Source organism: Podarcis filfolensis, assembly GCF_964270895.1.
Source record: "Podarcis filfolensis genome assembly, chromosome: 16".
Taxonomy (NCBI): domain Eukaryota; kingdom Metazoa; phylum Chordata; class Lepidosauria; order Squamata; family Lacertidae; genus Podarcis; species Podarcis filfolensis.
The window spans coordinates 7,772,620-7,793,292 of NC_139620.1; the positions used below are offsets into that span (position 1 = coordinate 7,772,620).

The 20,673-nt window shown below is 48.7% G+C and overlaps 2 protein-coding genes across 6 annotated transcripts in view; one reads left to right on the top strand and one right to left on the bottom strand.

Annotated features, from left to right (window-relative positions):
• LOC310751705 (mothers against decapentaplegic homolog 4-like) overlaps nucleotides 1-20,618 on the bottom strand; it is a 42,078-nt gene extending 21,460 nt beyond the window's left edge. The window contains exons 1-2 of one of the 5 annotated variants that reach the window (XM_083591231.1): nucleotides 20,499-20,618; nucleotides 2,953-3,207 (exon numbers count right to left, since the gene is read on the bottom strand). In XM_083591231.1, coding sequence (XP_083447357.1) covers nucleotides 2,953-3,189 — 237 coding nt within the window. In that variant the 5' untranslated portion in view covers nucleotides 3,190-3,207; nucleotides 20,499-20,618. Of the gene's footprint in view, nucleotides 1-2,952; nucleotides 3,208-9,654; nucleotides 9,675-12,973; nucleotides 13,745-20,498 lie in introns of those variants that run through there. The other 4 variants (XM_083591228.1, XM_083591227.1, XM_083591230.1 and 1 more) reach the window with 4 other exon arrangements.
• LOC310751904 (protein S100-A4-like) overlaps nucleotides 1-20,673 on the top strand; it is a 196,358-nt gene that overhangs the window by 8,037 nt on the left and 167,648 nt on the right. The window lies entirely within an intron of this gene.

The following is a 20,673-nucleotide window of genomic DNA, read 5'->3' on the forward strand; positions in this document are numbered from 1 at the left end:
CAACCATCTCATCCTCTGCCGTCCCCTTCTCCTTGTGCCCTCCATCTTTCCCAACATCAGGGTCTTTTCTAGAGAGTCTTCTCTTCTCATGAGGTGGCCAAAGTCTTGGAGCCTCAGCTTCGGGATCTGTCCTTCCAGTGAGCACTCAGGGCTGATTTCCTTCAGAATGGATACGTTTGATCTTCTTGCAGTCCATGGGACTCTCAAGAGTCTCCTCCAGCACCATAAATCAAAAGCATCAATTCTTTGGTGATCAGCCTTCTTTATGATCCAGCTCTCACTTCCATATCACTACTGGGAAAACCATAGCTTTTACTATACAGACTTTTGTTGGCAAGGTGATGTCTCTGCTCCATTCACTCAGTGGCATGTGGTCCTTCGAAGGTGGCCCAGGAGGGACAGCGGCCCTCAGTCTGAACGAGGTTTCTAGCTAGAGACTCTGATCCTAAGGTACAAACCACCACTTGGGACGCATTCACAGCATACATTTAAATAGAAATTGTGGGACATGTTTTCTTGTTCTTCCTATTGTGATATCCACCACCATTTCATTAATCCAATTTTACAAAGTAGGAAAATCCAAATATTGATTATCTTTCGACTGACCGGTCTCCTGAGATTACTGCCAAAATACCTTGATTTCTTGTGCAGCAGCCATAGCTTGTCAGCACAGGATCTTGTCTGAACTACTGACACCTCTAATTGTTCCTCATCATTTTAATATACTTATTTCATATTCCCCACTGTTTCTAATGCCTGTATTTAATATTGTACTTAATGTATCCTACTGTGTTTTCTGTCTTTTTGTTTTCTTCACTGCTTCTCAACTGGTTATTGGCCAAAATAAATTAATGCAACCATTCAAATCACCATTACGTCACTTTAAACAGTCATGGCTCCCCCCCCAATTAATTCTGGGAGCTGTAGCATGTTAAGGGTGCTGAGAGTGGCTCGGAGAACCTGTTCCCCTCACAGAGCTACAATTCCCAGAGGATCCTGTGAAGAGGGGCTAAACCACTCTGTGAACTGTAGATCTGTGAGGAGAATAAGTGAGGCCTCTTCGCAACTCTCAGCATCTTAACGAACTACAGTTCCCAGGATTCTTTGGGAAGGCTGGAACTTAGTTGAATACAACTGTATGGTGCATTGAGATTGAGGTTGAATCCTGACAAGACAGAAGTACTGTTTTTGGGGGACAAGGGGCGGGCGGGTGTGGGGGACTCCCTGGTCCTGAATGGGGTAACTGTGCCCCTGAAGGACCAGGTGTGCAGCCTGGGAGTCATTTTGGACTCACAGCTGTCCATGGAGGTGCAGGTTAATTGTGTGTCCAGGGCAGCTGTTTACCAGCTCCATCTAGTATGCAGGCTGAGCCCCTCCCTGCCTGCGGACTGTCTTGCCAGAGTGGTGCATGCTCTGGTTATCTCCCGCTTGGACTACTGCAATGCTCTCTACGTGGGGCTACCTTTGAAGGTGACCCGGAAACTGCAATTAATCCAGCATGCGGCAGCTAGACTGGTGACTGGGAGTGGCCGCCGAGACCACACAACACCGGTCCTGAGAGATCTGCATTGGCTCCCAGTACGTTTCCGAGCACAATTCAAAGTGTTGGTGCTGACCTTTAAAGCCCTAAACGGCCTCAGTCCTGCATACCTGAAGGAGCGTCTCCACCCCCATTGTCCAGCCTGGACACTGAGGTCCAGCTCCGAGGGCCTTCTGGCGGTTCCCTCATTGCGAGAAGCGAGGTTACAGGGAACCAGGCAAAGGGCCTTCTCGGTGGTGGCACCCGCCCTGTGGAGCGCCCTCCCTTCAGATGTGAAGGAAATAAGCAGCTATCCTATCTTTAAAAGACATCTGAAGGCAGCCCTGTTCAGGGAAGTTTTTAATATTTAATGCTGTACTGTTTTTAACACTTGATTGGGAGCCACCCAGAGTGGCTGGGGAAACTCAGCCAGATGGGCGGGGTATAAATAAATTATTATTATTTATGATGTGTGCCCCTGGGAACCATAGTTTGTTAAGGGTGCTGGGAGTTGTCAGGAGACCCCCTGCTCCCCTCAGAAAACTGCAGTTCCCAGAGTTCCCTGGGAAGAGGCACCGACTCTGGGAGTTGTCGCTTTGTGACAAGACCTGACAACAACTCCCACCAACCTTAACAAACGACAGTTCCCAGAATCCTTTGGGGGGAAAGCAGTGGCGTAGCGTGGGGGTGCAGGGGGGGCCGGCCGCACCGGGCGCAACATCTGGGGGTTAGGGTTAGGGGGCGCAAATCCACAGGTATGGGGGCGCAAATCCACGGGTTAGGGGCGGCAAATTACTTGCCTTGCCCCGGGTGCTGACAACCCACGCTACGCCACTGGGGGAAAGCCATGAGTGTTTAAAGTGGTACCAAGAAGACAAAAACTTCAACAAAGAATGGGGAAAATTTAAAACTTACTTAGGAGACCGCTGTAAGCAGATGAAAACATGAGCAGGATTTTAATCGCACTTGCAATGTGACAAATAAGGTGGTTAATACGGATAGATATAAAACATAGACGAGGATAGAATATGCAGCTGAAAACGCTGAAATTAGAACCCAGTGATGGGATGAGGGGAAGTCGCGAGATTCAGAGAAATCTTAAAATGCGGCTATGTATGTGGCATTGTTAGAAATCCAATTTTAAAAATTAATATAATTTTTATTAGCTTTCATTTTGGAAAATATGTATATAAGTGTGTTTACAGTGTTATGTAGTGTTCTTTGTTTGCTTTGTTTAATTTCTATTTTTTGAAAAAAATAATAAAAATTACTTTTAAAAAAAATAATAAAGTGGTATCATAGCGCTTTAAATGTGTCGTGTGAATGTGGCCTCAGTGGGGAGACGGTAATGCCTCTAGCTGAGGTGGTGGGGCGGTAGTGGCGCTGTTGTTCCCATGCGCAGGCTATGCCACCCCGAAAAACCACAGATTTACCTGCAGGCGGCCATCGAGGGTGCGCTGGATGGTGACGCACTTGCTGGGATGTGCGCCGTTGGTGGTGATGGCCGTGATGAGGGAGTCCAGCTCGTCCTTCTTCTCCTTCAGCTTCTTGACCAGGCTCTCGATGGCCCGCTTGGCGAACGACTCGTTCTCCCCACCCTGCCGGTGGCACATCAGGCTGTGCACAATGCTCAGGCACGCATCACTGCTGCTGGGCTGGCTCAGGGACATGGCGGGAGCAGCGTTGTTCTGGATGAGGGGGGGAGAAGCCAAGCAGACAGCCATCAGCCTCCCCCACACCAAATAATAATAATAATAATATTAATAATAATAATGGAGATACACAATTTGTCAAGTTTCCCCAAGGAAGAAATTGATCTTTTAACTGATCTTTGGAACTCATTGCCACTTGATATCAGGCAGGTCCCTTCCCTTCTTTTCAGCATCAGCTAAAAAGGTTTTCGTTTAGAGAAGCCTGCCCGGGTATCCAGAACACTGGTGTGTGTTTTACACTGTTTCTAATTTAACTTTTTAAAAATCACTTTATTCGTTTTATTTCAAAGCAGTTTGCGGGAGCGGGGAGATAAAGCAATAGGAAAAATGGACAACAACAGCTTAAGGCTTCTGAGAAGTTAAAATTACAATAGACAAAAAAAAAAAGAGAGATAATTTTATTAGAATCGTAGAATTGGAAGGGAGCTTGAGGATCATCCAGTCTGACCCCACTGCAATGTAGCTGTCCCATACGGGAATCGAACCTGCGACCTTGGCATTATCAGTACCAAGCTCTACCCAGCTGAGCTACCTTGGATTTCTTTATTTCTTTCTTTATTTTTTACAATTGAACAGTGTCTAAATTTCACAAAAGAAAATCAATAAACAAACAATAGGTTGTCCGAATCTTTCAAGCTACGGGGTGGGAACACTTTATTCAAGGGCTGCTCGATGCTCCAGGCAGTATTTCAAAAGGCTGGCAGCCTCCAGACTCAAAACACCATGTTGTGTTTTATTAGATTATAAACCTGAGGACAGAGATTGGGTTTCTTTTCTGTTTTTAGTGAACTTGTAAAATGCTCCGGGAGCCCTTTTTTTTTTGGCTGACGAAACTCTTTCAGTAAATAAACTTACAAAATTCTTTTAGTAAACAAAATTACAATAATAATTTTTCCTTTAAAAAAACAACAACCAGATTCAGGAAAACTGGTGGAAAGCCTTGCTGAAGACAGAATTACCGTATTTTCCGCTCCATAAGACGTACCTGACCATAAGGCGCACCTAGTTTTTAGAGGGGGAATGCAAGGGAAAAAATATTCTTTAAAGGGAGCACTGAGCAGAGCCTATATACATCCCAGGCTCGGCTCAGCGCTCCCTTTAAAGAGCCCTGCGGAGCATGTGTGCGGCGCTTGCAGGCTTTTCCCCGAGGAGGGAGAAGGGCAGCCTATCACTGTTCCTCCTCGGGGAAAAGCCCCCAAGAGCCGCACACACGCTCCGTGCGGCTCTTGGGGGCTTTTGCGGGAGGTGTGGGAAGTGAGAGAGCCTGCGGAGGCTTCGCGTGGCGCAGCGCTCCCTCTAGAGCCAGTGTGGTGTAGTGGTTATGAGTGGAGGACTCGTAATCTGGTGAACCGGGTTCGATTCCCTGCTCCTCCACCTGCAGCTGCTGGGTGACCTTGGGCCAGTCACACTTCTCTGAAGTCTCTCAGCCCCACTCACCTCACAGAGTGTTTGTTGTGGGGGAGGAAGGGAAAGGAGAATGGTAGCCGCTTTGAGACTCCTTCGGGTAGCGATAAAGCGGGATATCAAATCCAAACTCTTCTTCTTCTTCTAGCTGTTCTGGCTTTTGGATAGCCCCGCGAAGCCTCTGCAGGGCATGGGGATGAAGGCTCCCCGTGCCCTGCGGAGGCTTCACGTGGCTAAGCCAGAAGTTAGAACAGAAGTTCTGGCTTCTGGGATAGCCCACAAAGCCTGCATTCGCTCTATAAGACGCACACACATTCCCCCTTACTTTTTAGGAGGGGAAAAGTGCGTCTTATAGAGCGAAAAATACGGTAACTAGTGAACAGAAGAAGAACAAGCCTCGCTAAAGCAGAACCAGCAAGGCTGCTTGAAGGATGGGTCCCGTCACATCCAACCCGAGAGAGTTTTGAGAGTGTCAATAAGCTTATAGAGGTGGATCCAGTCATTATTGTGAGCTTAAAAAAATAAAAGACTTTTGGACTTCCGGGTTGGCGCCATCGCCGAATGGCGGACTCCCTCCGAGCTCCGGAGGGAGCCGGCTCGGCAGGGGCTGGGTTTTACCGCACCGGCGATGCGGGGACCCTTAGAAACCACGGCCACGGGGGCCGTGGACTTGGAGACTCGGCTAGCACCGCTAGCGCCCTCCCGACTCGTGAAGGAGCCTTTTTAAAGGCTACGGATCGGGTGCCGGGGAGAAGCGTGGTGCTTTGAGTCCTCTGCCATCCCTGCCGAGCGAAGCCGCATGCCATCCGGCGGAGAGCGCTGACTTCTTCCATTGAGAATTTGGACTTTTAACAACAACCCGTGAGTAAATTGGAAATCGGGTTTAAAAGAAGAAAAATTTTTTGGATTTGAGACGAGCGGGGGGGGATCTAAAAAGGAAGTCAGTCCCCCTCCCTATTGTAGACATTTTAAAACAAGGATTGGGAAGCCAAGGCCCAAAAAGAACGGTATCTTTGCTAAAATCAAGAATTCCATGATGGGAAAGTACAAGAATTGTGCTGGAGGAAGAATTGAAGGAGAAGGAAAATGCACCCCCCTCCCTGGGAACCGGGGCGATTGAGGAGTGAGCCTGGTGAAAAGAGCCGGTGATTTTGACAGCTGTCAAAGTAGCTGTCAAAGTCGGAATTTTAAAGAGGATTTTATTACAAGGACCTTGCTGGTTAAATTTGTTACAACTTGATATCATTTGTTAAGACTTGAATACAAAATGGCGAAAATACGGAGAACAATCGGATTTTTGGAAACAAAGTTACAACAACCCCCCTAGAGGAGCTTCGGGACATTACAAAGATGGGCGTAAGCCGGGAAAAATACAACACTTCGGAATTTCACAGAACTGGTTATCTCCTGGGAAAGCTGCAAAACTGAAACTGAATCTCGTCTACAGGGTGTTTAGACTAAAAGGAGACAACAGAATACTTTACTGAAGAAGGAAGGGACTGAACGCAAGTTTTTGTTCCTGAATAACAACAACCCATGTAGAGTTACTAAACTTCTGAATAAGAAAGTTTTAGCAGCGGAACAAGAGGAAGCTGGACTATAACCTTGAAAGAACAATGGGGGGAATTTTATAATTTGACATTTTTAAAGATTTAGGAATTAATTTTTAAAAAGTAATCCTAAAAATGGGAAATAATTCTGCAAGGAGTTGGGGGAAAAATGGGATTGATGGACTTAAGACTTCCAGGCTGGAAACATAGATTGGAGGATAAGGGAAATTAAACCGGGGAAGGGGAGGGAGAATTAGAATCCAAAGGCTTGCAACTATTTTCTGAATTGGTTTTCTTTTTTCTAATATATTTCTTATTTTTTTTATACTTTTATTCTGTGTGCTTTTACTTTAATGGGAAAAAAGGGGGACATTGTGGAAAGAAAAGGGGGCGGGCTATGGGGAGAGATCTTTTGCTTTTTTTTATCAAGGGTGTTGCATAAGGTTTGTATAAAGAAACAGAACTTGTGGAAACAACAATATGAAAGGGGAATACGGTAGGGGTGGGGGAAGGGGGGAGTCCCAGAAAGTGGATGTTTGAAAATAAGGTTCTGAATGTATCTTCATAATTTCTTTTCTTCTCTTTCTGTATTTTGGAAACTTCAATAAATATTATTTAAAAAAAAAAAAAAAAATAAAAAAATAAAAGACTTTTGATAAAGTCCTGCACACCAAAGACTCCTGATTATTTGGGAACATGAGATGAGAGGGCTGGTGGGTTGACAACTGGAGAAGGAACAGGAACTAGAGAGAAGAAACACCGTATTTTTCGCTCCATAGGACGCACCAGATGATAGGACGCACCTAGTTTTGGGGGGGAGGAAATAAGAGGGGGGGATTCTGAATCCCAGAAGCCAAAACAGCAAGAGGGATCTGGCTTCTGGGATAGCCGCTGGGATAGCTGGGATAGCTTTGTGCGAAGCCTCTGCAGGGCACGGGGAGCCTTTATCCCCGTGCCCTGCAGAGGCTTCTGGGACAGCCAACGAAGCCTCCGCAGGACAGCAGGATGAAGGCACCCCGCTGCCTGCGGAGGCTTTGCGCCGCTAACCCCGAAGCTAGAACAGCGAGACGGAGCGCTGTGCAGTGCTCCCTCTCCCTGTTCTGGCTTCTGGCTTAGCCGCACAGCCTGCATTCGCTCCATAAGACGCACACACATTTTATAGAGCAAAAAATACGGTAAATGGACAGTGCTCCCAATGGAGAGATGTGGAAAGTAGAGTCCCACAAGGACTGATATTGGGACCTGTTAAGGGTGCTGGGAATTGTAGCCCTGCGAGGGGCAAACTACAGTTTCCAGGATTCTTTGGGCAAAGCCACATGTTTTAAATGCATGGCGTGTTTATGGGACCCTCAACAGTTCAGGGAAATGTTTTAGCACACGTAAACAATTTCAAGTTGTTGGGGGGGAACCTGGTAAAACCTGCCACAGTTCAAGGATTCTATAACATTGCTTTAAAAAATTCACGTGATTGCTTTTTGTGTGTCAAGGGCAAGTATGAACTGGGGGGGGGGGGGAATACAAAACAACCCCCTCCCAAATGATTCAAACTTATCTCCATTGCCTTGAGAACTAGAAATTTGCTCGTTTCTTTTTTAATGATGGATTTTTTAATGAGGATGTCCTTTGGTGGATGAGCTCTGAGCTCAATACCAAACACTTTGTCACAAATACTGATAACACACACAGAGCGCAGGTTTTACAGCAAATGTGCTCCTGCAAGATGTAGTGACAGCAAAACATTTGGATGGATAATTTGGAAGAGGATTAGGCAGATGAACGCAGGATAAAGCTACCAATGGCTATGCTCTAACACAGGGGTCAGCAAAATTTTTCAGCAGGGGGCCGGACCACTGTCCCTCAGACCCTGTGGGGGGCCGGACTATATTGGGGGGGGAATGAACGAATTCCTATGCCCCACAAATAACCCAGAGATGCATTCTAAATAAAAGCACACATTCTACTCATGTAAAAACACCAGGCAGGCCCCACAAATAACCCAGAGATGCATTTTAAATAAAAGCACACATTCTACTCATGTAAAAACATGCTGATTCCTGGACTGTCCGCGGGCCGGATTTAGAAGGCGATTGGGCCGGATCCTGTCCATGGGCCTTAGTTTGCCTACCCATGCTCTAACTACACTGTTGGAGGCAGTATGCTGGGAATCACATGCGGGGAGCACGCTGTTGAGCTTAGTCCTCGCTTGTGGGCTTCCCATTAAGATTTCTGTCTGGCCAGTGCGAGATCAGATGGCCCTTGGGCCTGATCCAGCAGCTCTCGTGTTGTTAGATTATCGCTCTCCACTACCCACTGAGGGCTAGAAACTTACTCGATCCTTTTTACCGAAAGGGGGCATTCTTAGAATGCTTGTAAGATTATGCTCACGTGATCACAGCGGTACCTCAGTTTCCAAATGTAATCCGTTCCAGGAGACTGTTTGGGTTCCGAAATGTCTAAAAGCCGAAAACTCAGTACGGAAGCCTCAAAACGGAAAACTCAATATGGAAGCCGCGTCTCATGTTCGGCTTCCGAGGCGCGTTTGAAAACCGAAGCATTTGCTTCCGGGTTTGTGGCGTTTGAAAACCGAAACGTTTGTCAACGTTCTGAAACCGAGGTGCCGCTGTGTTTTATTATTATTATGCTCTGTAAAATGTGTTCTTAATGTGGTAAAACGCCCGGGGATCTTTTCATAGAGTCATAGAATCACAGTTATAACAGACCTTAAGGATCATTTCATCCAACCCCTCACAATACAGGAATAAGCAACTGTCCCATATGTTTACCAGCTCCATCTGGTACGCAGGATGAGACCCTACCTGCCCACGGACTGCCTTGCCAGAGTGGTGCATGCTCTGGTTATCTCCCGCTTGGACTACTGCAATGCGCTCTACGTGGGGCTACCTTTGAAGGTGACCCGGAAACTACAACTAATCCAGAATGCGGCAGCTAGACTGGGGACTGGGAGCGGGTGCCAAGACTACATAACACCAGTCCTGAAAGACCTACATTGGCTCCCAGTACATTTCGGGGCACAATTCAAAGTGTTGGTGCTGACCTTTAAGGCCCTAAATGGCTGGTGGTTCCCTCACTGCGAGAAGTGAAGTTACAGGGAACCAGGCAGAGGGCCTTTTAGGTGGTGGCACCTGCCCTGTGAAAAGCCCTCCCACCAGATGTCAAAGAGAAAAACAACTACCAGACTTTTAGAAGACATCTGAAGGCAGCCCTGTTTAGGGAAGCTTTTAATGTTTAATAGACTATTGTATTTTAATATTCTGCTGAAAGCCGCCCAGAGTGGCTGGGGAAATGCAGCCAGATGGGCAGGGTATAAATAAATTATTATTATTATTATTATTATTATTATTAGGATCGAACCTGCAACATTGAAGTTATCAGCACCGCACTCTAACCAACTGAGCGCTGTATAAATTGAAATCATCATAATATCTGAGCTGAATACCAGATTACTCACTGCAAACGCTGATGCACTCAGCACTGCATTTTGGTGGGGTGGGGAGTCTCTTGAAGCATTTTGGGGGAAGTCCATGATGGGAAATATATGCTAATAGGTGAACAAGGGCGGTCATTGGTTTGCTTCAGAAAGAGAGGTCAACAGCTGGGGGTGGAGACATGGGCCGTGAATAAACTGAGCTTCCTGGTCCAGGGACAGTCTACCTCTTAAGTTCCTGTCCTGGGGGGCGGGCATAAACAGTGGGCTTCCTACAGGCCTCCTGGAAAGAGAGACGAGTTAATCCAGCAGGGCTCTCCTTACAGAAATAGCCATGGCTGTTGAGAATGAAGCCTCCCTATTCACACGCAGTCTACTGATCTGATTTCTTTCCGCAGGGCCTGTAAGACAGAGTTGTTCCGCCTGGCCTTTGGCTTGGAGCCAATTTGATTCCCTCCCTCTCTTTCTTTTTTTCTTTTCCTTCTCCTCCTGCGATGAGGCTACATTTTAATATTTTAATGTTTCAATATTTTAATGTTGCATTTTTAATTTTGTTTTTAAGTTGTAATCATTTAACTTGTTTTTATTATTGCTTGTAAGCCGCTCTGAGCCCGGCCTTGGCTGGGGAGGGCGGGGTATAAATAAAAATTATTATTATTATTATTACCTGCAAAGGCCAGGTACTAGGAAGAGAGAGCAGGGGTGGGCTGTTGCTTTTGAGCTTTGTGGCTTCTTCCTTTCAGAGTCAGGATACTGGACTAGATGGGCATTTGACCTAACAAAGATTTTCTTAGGTTCTTAAGGACTGGAGCAGAGTTTTGGGTCAGGGCTGGCAACGTTCCCATTTATATATATCTCCCTCCCCTACTATACACACAGACACAAACTGGGTCCCTTCAGAGTATAACAACTCAGGAAGAGGGCTGCATGTACTACACTTTATATAAGCATGTTTACATTATGCAGATTTCCAGCAAAACCTCTGTTGCCTTGACCCAATTTATTATGCAAATGCTTTTACTACTTTCCAGGAATTATTCTGGAATTCATGGAGAGCAGAGATAAGGGGCCATGAGCAAGGCTCTGAAGTATCCGACTTCTAAAGCGGGACAGGGAACTCTCCAAATATTCTGGGACTCCACTTCCCATCATGCAGCGCATCCAGCGGTCATGGATAATGGGAGTTGTAGTTAAGCGATGTCTGGAGAGCCACCGATTCTCTTCTAAAAGACGGGCATCTCATTAAGAAACTCCCTGAGGCTTTCTGAGATTCCACCGGCCTATCTTCTATCATTGCTTAGAACCGTGAGAGCTTGTAAGTTTGCCCGGCTTAGAAAGGAAAGAAACCAACTCTTTGGAACGCAACTGACCGGCCTCGCTGGTCAGAGATATATCTAAGCCAGAAACGAACCTACGTGAGACATAAGACAAAAATCTCTGGAAGGAGTGAGGTGGAAAAACAGTCACTGCTGAGCCGGACGGAGCAATGGTCTGAGTCAACACAAGACGGCTTCCTACATCTGTATTTAAACCAGGCCTTTATTAGAATTGTAGATTTGGGACCCCAAGGTTCATCTAGTCCAACCCCCTGCAATGTGCGGGTGGCGCTGTGGGTTAAACCACAGAGCCTAGGACTTGCCGATCAGAAGGTCGGCAGTTCAAATCCCCGCGACGGGGTGAGCTCCTGTTGTTCAGTCCCTGCTCCTGCCAACCTAGCAGTTCAAAAGCACGTCAAAGTGCAAGTAGATAAATAGGTACCGCTCCAGTGGGAAGGTAAACAGCGTTTTTGTGTGCTGCTCTGGTTCGCCAGAAGTGGCTTAGTCATGCTGGCCACATGACCCGGAAGCTGTACGCCGGCTCCCTCGGCCAATAAAGTAAGATGAGCGCCGCAACCCCAGAGTTGGTCACGACTGGACCTAATGGTCAGGGGTCCCCTTTACAACACAGAATACATTTGACCATGAGGACTACAAGCTTAGCGTTACATTTAAGGGAAAGGCCACAAGGTCATTGGTTGAGAATATGCTTTGCACACACAGAAGATACCCAGAGTCTGAAGAGTCACTGCCAGTCCGAGCTGAACAGACCAACGTTTTGACTTGGCTTAAGGCCACATTCAGGGAGGTGACCGTCGCCCACCTAATCCTGGAATAAAAAAAGAACGGATGTAGCAGCAATAAAGGAACGTGCTTGTGCCAGGATGACGGGAGTCATGCGAGGGGTAAAGGATTCCTCCCTGTAACTTTGGAAGGAGGGACAGAGAGGCGTGACGCCCAGCCATCGCGGCAGAAAAACTGGAGACTGTGGGTGGGTCACGTGCAAGATACCCTGCCCTTTAATAAGTTTCAGAAGAGAAGGATATTTATTCACCAGTCTGAGCTCCCTGAAGAAAGAGAAAAAGGGGAAAGAGCAGATCGACTAGAGGTTTTGTTTTGTTTTTGTCTTCCATGTTCTGGGTGGGCAGATAAAATAATATTGGGGTGCAGTGTTTACCCCACGCCGAGTAGACACACATTGAAACAAGCAGTTAAAAACTAGCCTGCTTTGTTTGACTGTGTCTGCTCAGGGCAGAAAGAGCATCAAACTCAACCCAGGGTTCTTTCGCTCAGAAGAGAAGTAGAGCCTAGTGGTTAGAGGTGAGCAGAGGGAAGACTCGTGGTGCCGAGGAGGGGTGGGGGAATGTGAGGCCCCGGACTCCTGGGTTCTTTCCCTCCCCGCACTTTCTCTTTGGGCCCAAGGATGGGTCAAAGCTGGTGGGGATAATGTAGCCCAGTCAAACATATAAATGTCCCCCGAGCAGCACATCCAGGTACAGAGACTTAGAGGGGGGAATCTTGAAATGACACAGAAACACAAGAAACTGCCTTGCACCGAGTCAGACGGTTGGTGTATCTAGCTCAGTATTGTCAACACGGGCCGGCAGCAGCTCTCCAGGGCTTCAGGCAGGACCGTGTGTGTGTGCATCTCTCCATGCCCTACCCGGAGATGCCATCGTGGATCGAACCCGGGACCGCCTGCGTGCAAAGCCACCGCGCTGCACCCTTTCCCCATAAACAATCCAAGCCTCTAGTCCTCATCGTTTTTAACAAAGCACAAACCCTCAGGCAGGGGCCTCTCCTCCCAGCCCTACCTGGCGATGCCTGGGACTTTCTGAAGGCCAAGCAGATGGGCTGCTACGGCTCCTCCCGGAGAAGTGGGGTGGGGGGTAGGGAAAGAGAGGGGCAGCGATCTGAAGCTGGAGGAGAGGAAACTCTGGACCCCGGTGCCCAGAAGTGGCGTGGAAAGCTTGGGGGGCAGCGATGCGGGAGACCCTCCTGCCAAATCAAACGGGGGGGGGACTCACCGGCTATGGGCGATCCCTCTCCGGGGTGCACGGATGCTCTCCGCGGGGTTCAGGCATGCTCCCCTGGACGTGGCAGGCGGATTAAGCCCCCCTTGAAGGCGGCGGGACGCGCGTCGGCGGCGGCTGCTTTTGGAGAGGCGCGCGCGCTCTCTTTGCGCTCCCTTCTCCAAATGGGAGCGAAAGACGGGGAAGGAGGCGGCGGCGAAGGCGCAGACTAAACACAGCCGAGCCAGACAATCGCCTGCCTGCTAGTCATGCTGTCAGCCGCAGCTTCGCCTCGGGGGGAGAGAGAGGGAGGGAGAGGGAGGGAGATGGGAAAAAGCAAATAGCGAATTCTCCACGGGGTCAGGCTGAGCGCAGCCCCTGCCGCGCTCCCGCTTCTCCATCTCCCGCCTCTCTCTTAACCGAACGAGATATTTATTGACATTTCCACCCCCGTTTTTCTTATCCCAGGAGATCTCCCTTCCCTGTTTGGTCCTTACAACAACCCTGGGAGGTAGGCTGGGCGGAGAGCGCACAGATGGCTGAGTGGGGAGGATTCGAACCCTGGACGTTGCCATCTCTGTTCATTTTGATTTGCACACCGCCTTTCCAGATTACTACGCGCGAGGCGGGTTTGCAAAGCCGGGGAAACAGCAAAAGAGGCGGCAGAGTTCACACACGCGCCTGATCACAATCTGATCCAATATGAAAATGTCATAATAAAGACCTAACTTTGGAACAAACAGCTTATATCCAAGAAAGCAATGTTCAGCAATCCATTAGAATACAATAGTAAACAGCAAAATTGAAAATCTGAAAATGATAATTAAGCAAATCCACTCTGAAGAATTGCAATAATTACTAAACTATAATCAATGGAAATAACAGCAATGTATAAAATGCATAAAATACAAGGACATATAAAACCATGTAAAAGGATCAAATTGATAAACAAGGACACACAACTTTTTTTTTTTTAAAAAAGATATCCCTGAATTCCCAGGCACTGTAAGCTCCTACACCACACTGGAACCTGTAAGCCAGGGCTGAGGGGTGGGAGGGGCTGAGGGGAAGTAGGCAGGGCCACAGATGCAAATTTCACCTTTGTATGGCAGGTGAGTTTCTTCTACACCTGCACCTACCTCTCTATCCTCTGTCCAGGGAACCCAAGGGGCATGTGCAGAGTTTGAGGACACATTCCGGTCAGCCTCCTCCAAAAAACCTAGCATGAAGCAGGACCAGTGAAGGCCTGGGAAATGCCCCGAGGGCCAGAGAAAGAAGTCTGGAGGGCCACATTCAGTGCCCAGACCTGAGGCTCCCCATCCATTCTTTATTCACCAGATCCTGCTTCCTTTCCCAATCTGGGCAACCATAGCTTGGATTACCCCTTTAGCCCTTCTTCTCTCTTCCAGAACTTAACAACAATAACTGAGCAGCTTCTATTCCTCGCTCTCCCCTATAATAAAAAGGTAAAGGGACCCCTGACAGTTAAGTCCAGTCGTGGCCGACTCTGGGGTTGCGGAGCTCATCTTGCTTTATTGGCTGAGGGAGCCGGCGTACAGCTTCTGGGTCATGTGGCCAGCATGACTAAGCCGCTTCTGGCGAACCAGAGCAGCGCACGGAAATGCCGTTTACCTTCCCGCCGGAATGGTACCTATTTATCTATTTGCACTTTGAGGTGCTTTTGAACTGCTAGGTTGGCAGGAGCAGGGACCGAGCAACGGGACCTCACCCCGTTGCTGGGATTTGAACCGCCGACCTTCTGATTGGCAAGTCCTAGGCTCTGTGGTTTAACCCACAGCGCCACCCGCGTCCCTCTCCCCTGTAATATCCCCTGGTTATTACCTCTTTCCTGAGACTTATATAAGATCAGTGCAGTCTCTCTTTCCTCCCACCAATTCACAGGCCTTGGCTCCCCACATTGTCGTATCCCAGGTCGGGGGGGTAGAGTTGGGAACTGCGCCTTTTGAGTTTCAGCCTGTCGGCATCAAAATCAGGCAGCAGAAACCTTGACTTGAGCCAGAAAGTCCCTATCAACATTTCCCAAAGTGTGTGCCAGGCGCAGACTAAAGTGTCAGACTGACTAAATGTGTAAAAGTCTTTCATTAGGCAAAAAACCCCCAAAATACTAGCTGTGGAGGCACCTGTCCTCTGTATCTCAGGGTGATTCACTGCCCAAATTTTGCCTCCTTCATTTATTTAGTATCTGTTACCTTTTCTTTTTTTGCTCCCCCCTCCAAAAGAATGAAGGATTCTCCCCCTTCTTAACTTGCACAACAACCCTGCAAAGTACTGTATTTTTTGTTCTATAAGAGGCACTTTTCCCCTCCTAGAAAGTCAGGGGAAATGTGTGTGCGTCTTATGGAGCGAATGCAGGCTGCACAGGTATCGCTGAAGCCAAGAGAGCAAGAGGGATCGGTGCAGACTGATCCCTCTTGCTCTCCTGGCTTCAGGGATAGCCACGCAAAGCCTCTTGAGTGCAGCCGGAGTGCTCCTGCCTCTTCGCTCAAGAGGCTTTGCGTTGCTTTCTTGTTTTCCTCCTCTAAAAGCTAGGTGCGTCTTATGGCCGGGTGCGTCTTATAGAGCAAAAAATACGGTAGTTCAGGCTGAGGGCTCTCTCAAGGCTGCACCCGCCAGACTTTTGTGTACTCCACCAGCCCCATCCAGCACTGCCAAAGTTCAGGGATGATGGGAGTTGTACCGCATTTTTCGCTCTATAAGACGCACCAGACCATAAGACGCACCTAGTTTTTGGAGGCGGAAAACAAGAAAAAAAATATTCTGAATCTCAGAAGCCAGAACAACAAGAGGGATCGCTGCGCAGCGAAAGCAGCGATCTCTCTTGCTGTTCTGGCTTCTGGGATAGCTGTGCAGCCTGCATGCTCTCCATAGGACGCACACACATTTCGCCTTACTTTTTAGGAGGGAAAAAGTGAGTCTTATAGAGCAAAAAATACGGTAATCCACAATCTCCGGAGGGTCACCATTCACACTGATTACCCCAGGTCAACTGTTTTGGGGAGATGCGAGAGTCACAGGCAATTCCGATTTTAATTCAGAAAATAAGCATCCTTCTTTGGGGGGCGTTAGAAGTTTAAAGGGAACACAGGAAAAGCCTGCTAAATCAGGCCAATGGACCATCTTGTCCGGCATCCTGTTCTCACAGCGGCCACTGGGGAGCCAGGAAGCAGGATCTGACCACAAGAGCAACTCTCCCCTCCTGTGGGATTCAAAAGCATCACTGCCTCCGGCAGAGCCATTGATCATAGACATCATAAAATTGGAAGGGACCCTGAAGATCATCTGCATTGCAGGAATACGCAGCTTACCCTTATGGGGATCAAACCTGCAACCTTTGCATTATTAGTAACATGCTCTAAGCAGCTGAGCTATCCAGGCTGTCCTTCATGAATCTGTCCAATCCTCTTATAAAGCCATCAGAGTTGGTGCTGGGGAGTTAGGGGAGAGGTAGTACCTCTGATGGTACGTGGGTGGCGCTGTGGGTTAAACCACAGAGCCTAGGACTTGCCGATCAGAAGGTCGGCGGTTCGAATCCCCACGATGGGGTGAGCTCCCATTGCTCGGACCCTGCTCCTGCCAACCTAGCAGTATAAAAGCACATCAAAGTGCAAGTAGATAAATAGGTACCGCTCCGGCAGGAAGGTAAACGGCGTTTCCATGCGCTGCTCTGGTTCACCAGAAGCGGCTTAGTCATGCTGGCCACATGACCCGGAAGCTGTACGCTGGCTCCCTCGGCCAATAAAGCGAGATGAGCGCCGCAACCCCAGAGTCGGCCATGACTGGACCTAATGGTCAGGGGTATCTTTACTTTACTAGTGCCTCTGATGGGGGGCACACCATGCTCCTTCTGGGGCAGTTTGTCCACCTTTGGTCCCCACCCTGCACTCAGCTCTCACCTGTGGCTCCCAGAAGCTGTCGCCATGCGACAGCGCCCACAGCTTTGACTGGCTGGCTAAAGCAGATGAGGGGAGTCAGTGGGTCTCAAACCCTCGGTGAGTTAGGGGCTTCCCCTGCATGCGAAGACAGGCAGATTGAGCAAATGAAAGCAAGGGTGGGTCCAACGGTCGAGAAGGCTGTAGAACATGGGTAGGCAAACGAAGGCCTGGGGGCCAGATCCGGCCCAATCGCCTTCTAAATCTGGCCCACGGGTGGTCAGGGAATCAGCGTGTTTTTACATGAGTAGAATGTGTCCTTTGACTTAAAATGCATCTCTGGGTTATTTGTGGGGCCTGCCTGGTGTTTTTACATGAGTAGGATGTGTGCTTTTACAGTGGTACCTCTGGATGCGAACAGGATCTGTTCCGGAGCCCCGTTTGCATCCTGAAGCGAACGCAACCCGAGTCTGCGTGTGTTGCAATTTGCCGCTTCCGTGCGTGTGCGTGACGTCATTTTGAGCGTCTGTGCATGCGTGAGTGGCGAAACCCAGAAGTAATGCGCTCTGTTACTTCCGGGTCGCCACAGAGCGCAACCCGAAAACGCTCAACCCGAAGCTACTTCAACCCGAGGTATGACTGTATTTAAAATGCATCTCTGAGTTATTTGTGGGGCATAGGAATTTGTTCATCCCCCCCAAAAAAATATAGTATGGCCCCCCCAAGGTCTGAGGGACAGTGGACTGGGCTCCTGCTGAAAAAGCGTGCGGACCCCTGCTGTAGAAGGAAGTGAGGGGCAGATGGGGCTCGTCCACCTGGGAAGGGAGCCCATGTAGAAGAAGGAAAATTCTGATCCTAAACCTCTACCTTTGGGAGACAAAAAGGCTCAGGAATAAATCCTACACAAATCCAGAGTGGAGCCCCTAAGACGGTTGGATGGCGCCTTGTACGCCTCCTTCCAGAAACTCCTGCAGCGAAGCTGGTGTCAAATGTTTTCTTTTTGACTACATCAGTGAGGCTGAGAGGGGGGTCTGTGCAGCCCAGGACCTCCAGACACGCAGCCCAGGCTTGTGCCCCAAGGAGGTCACTTTGGTGCTGGTTTGACTCCCCTCCATTATCTCTCAAGACAGACGGATGTCAACAAACAGAGTTGGTGGCCATTGCTGCCTCCAGTGGCCATGAGTTCCACAGTCTTAACTAAGCGCTGAATGTTTATCTGTCCCGAATCTTCCAACATTCAGCTTCACTGCACTTCCACAACTTCTGGTGTTATGAGGGATAAAAGCGTTCCTTTCCTCGCTTCCTCCATGCCACACATCGTTTTATAAACCGTGTCGCCTTTTCTCTAAACGAAAGAGTCCCAAACGTGGCCATCTTTCCTTATAAGGGAGAACACGGAGCCGGTGTTTTTCTGAAAGGAGCATTTGCAAATGGAAAAAAAACAAACACCAGAATTCTTGGGGCAGAGATGGAAATATTGCGTGAGGAGCAGGTGTGGGAACGCAAATCCTCCCTCCATATAACACACTCTTGTTGTGCATTGCTGTGTCTCAGCAAGCTGATTTTCGAGCGAACTCTGGGAAAATCCTTGGCAATTCCGCAGACGCAACAACAGGAGGAGAGAAATTAATCTCTTGTGAGCCTGGGACACTATAAGATATCAGACACAATGTTTTCACACCCCATAAACCCTCCTCCCTTCCAAGACAATAATAAAAAAGTCCCACAAACTGCACATCTGTTGATTACGGTTATGCTTTGTCTCTGCCAGAGGCAGCAACAAATCCAAGTTGCTGGAAAAACACAGAAGGGAGGAAAAAGTGAATAGAAAGGTTTTTCCCCTCCCTCTCTTACTGGAACACTGGGACTGGGGGACATCCAATGTAGGTGAAGGTTCAGGTAAGGTAAAAAAGGTAAAGGACCCCAGTCCAGTCAAAGGCGACTATGGGGTTGCGGCACTCATCTCGCTTTGAGGTCGAGGGAGCCGGCGTTTGTCCACAGACAGCTTTCCGGGTCATGTGGCCAGCATGACTAAGCCGCTTCTGGCGCAACACAACACCGTGACGGAAACCAGAGCGCATGGAAATGCCATTTACCTTCCCACCGCAGCGGTACCTATTTATCTACTTGCACTGGCGTGCTTTCGAACTGCTAGGTTGACAGGAGCTGGGACAGAGCAACAGGAGCTCACCCCGTCGCGGGGATTCAAACCGCCGACCTTCCGATCGGCAAGCCCAAGAGGCTCAGTGGTTTAGGCCACAGCACCACCCACAGATAAGGACCACCTGCCTGAGAAACAGTTTCTATTCAAATGCAATTTTGGTTTTAAACGCAGTGTGAGGTAGTGTAAGGGACACGGGTGGCGCTGTGGGTTAAACCACAGAACCTAGGACTTGCCGATCAGAAGGCTGGTGGTTTGAATCCTTGCGACGGGGTGAGCTCCTGTTGCTGTGTCCCAGCTCCTGTCACCTTAGGAGTTCGAAAGCATGCCAGTGCAAGTAGATAAATAGGTACCCATGCGGCAGGAAGGTAAACGGCGTTTCCGTGTGCTGCTCTGGTTCGCCAGAAGCGGCTTAGTCATGCTGGCCACATGACCCGGAAGCTGCACGCCGGCTCCCTCGGCCAATAAAGCGAGATGAGCATCACAACCCCAGAGTCGGCCACGACTGGACCTAATGCTCAGGGGTCCCTTTACCTTTACCTTTAAGGTAGTCTCTATCGGAGTATATTGTATTTAATTATGGGGTATCAGAGTTTTTAGGGGGCTAACCAGGCTGGGATAGCTGGCTTGTTGGTTTGTGAATGTCTGATGTAGATTTTCAATTTCCTTGTTCTGTACGGAACAATGACAATAAAGATTATCGTATCGTAGAAAAGAAAAGCCCTTCTTCTCGCAGAGCAGCTAAACTGTGGAACTCTCTCCCACAAGGTCTACTGATGGCCACCAGCCTTGTGTGACTTTAAAAGAGCATTAGACAAATGCATGGGAAATAAGGCTATCAGTGACTACTGGCCCTGATGACTATGCTACCCCCCCTTCCACTGTCGGAGGCAGTGATGTGTCTTTGAATACTAGGTGCTAGAAACCGCAAGAGGCGAGAACTGCTCTTGTGTTCAGGTCTTGCTTGCGGGCTTCCCATTGGGGCGTGTGGCTGGCCACTATGAGAACAGGATCATGGACTAGATGGGCTGCTGGTCTGATCCAGTAGCCAGGGTGTTTTAATGCTCTTGTGGAACCTCCAGCGCCAGGGCCAGTCTACCTGATTCTTGGGTTCTTACTGGCATCTGGACACTGTGAGGGCAGGATGCTGGACTAGATAGGCTGCTGGTTTGATCCAGAAGGGCCCTTCTTATGTTCTTACGGGCTCTGGTGATGGTGCTGGGTGCAGGGAATTGGGGAGGGAGGTTAGTTCAGATCTGCCTTTCTTTAGACAACCAGTTGACAGTCGGGCGATCCAGCTATTCCTGGACCTGGGCACAGGTGTGCGCATCAGTTGCGGGGCGCAAAGAAATCATATATGGGGTGGATCATAAAATAATATGCACCAGTTCTCTAAAGCGAGGGGGGGATCCCGATTGCTCCTTTATTTTTATTTTTTGGCGCAGGGGGAGAAAAAATGGAAGCCGTTGGGAATGAGCTAGGTACTCACCCCATAGGCGCTGGTTGGTCCCTCCTGCTCAGCAACCCACCCGCCTTCCCAACACTTGGAAAAACAAAATCAAAATAAGACGCTCCGCTTTGCAACTTGTTCACAACAATAACATAAAGAACAGCCTTTGGGAACGTGTGGAAGCGCACCAAGGCCGGCAGCCAATGGGAAGCGT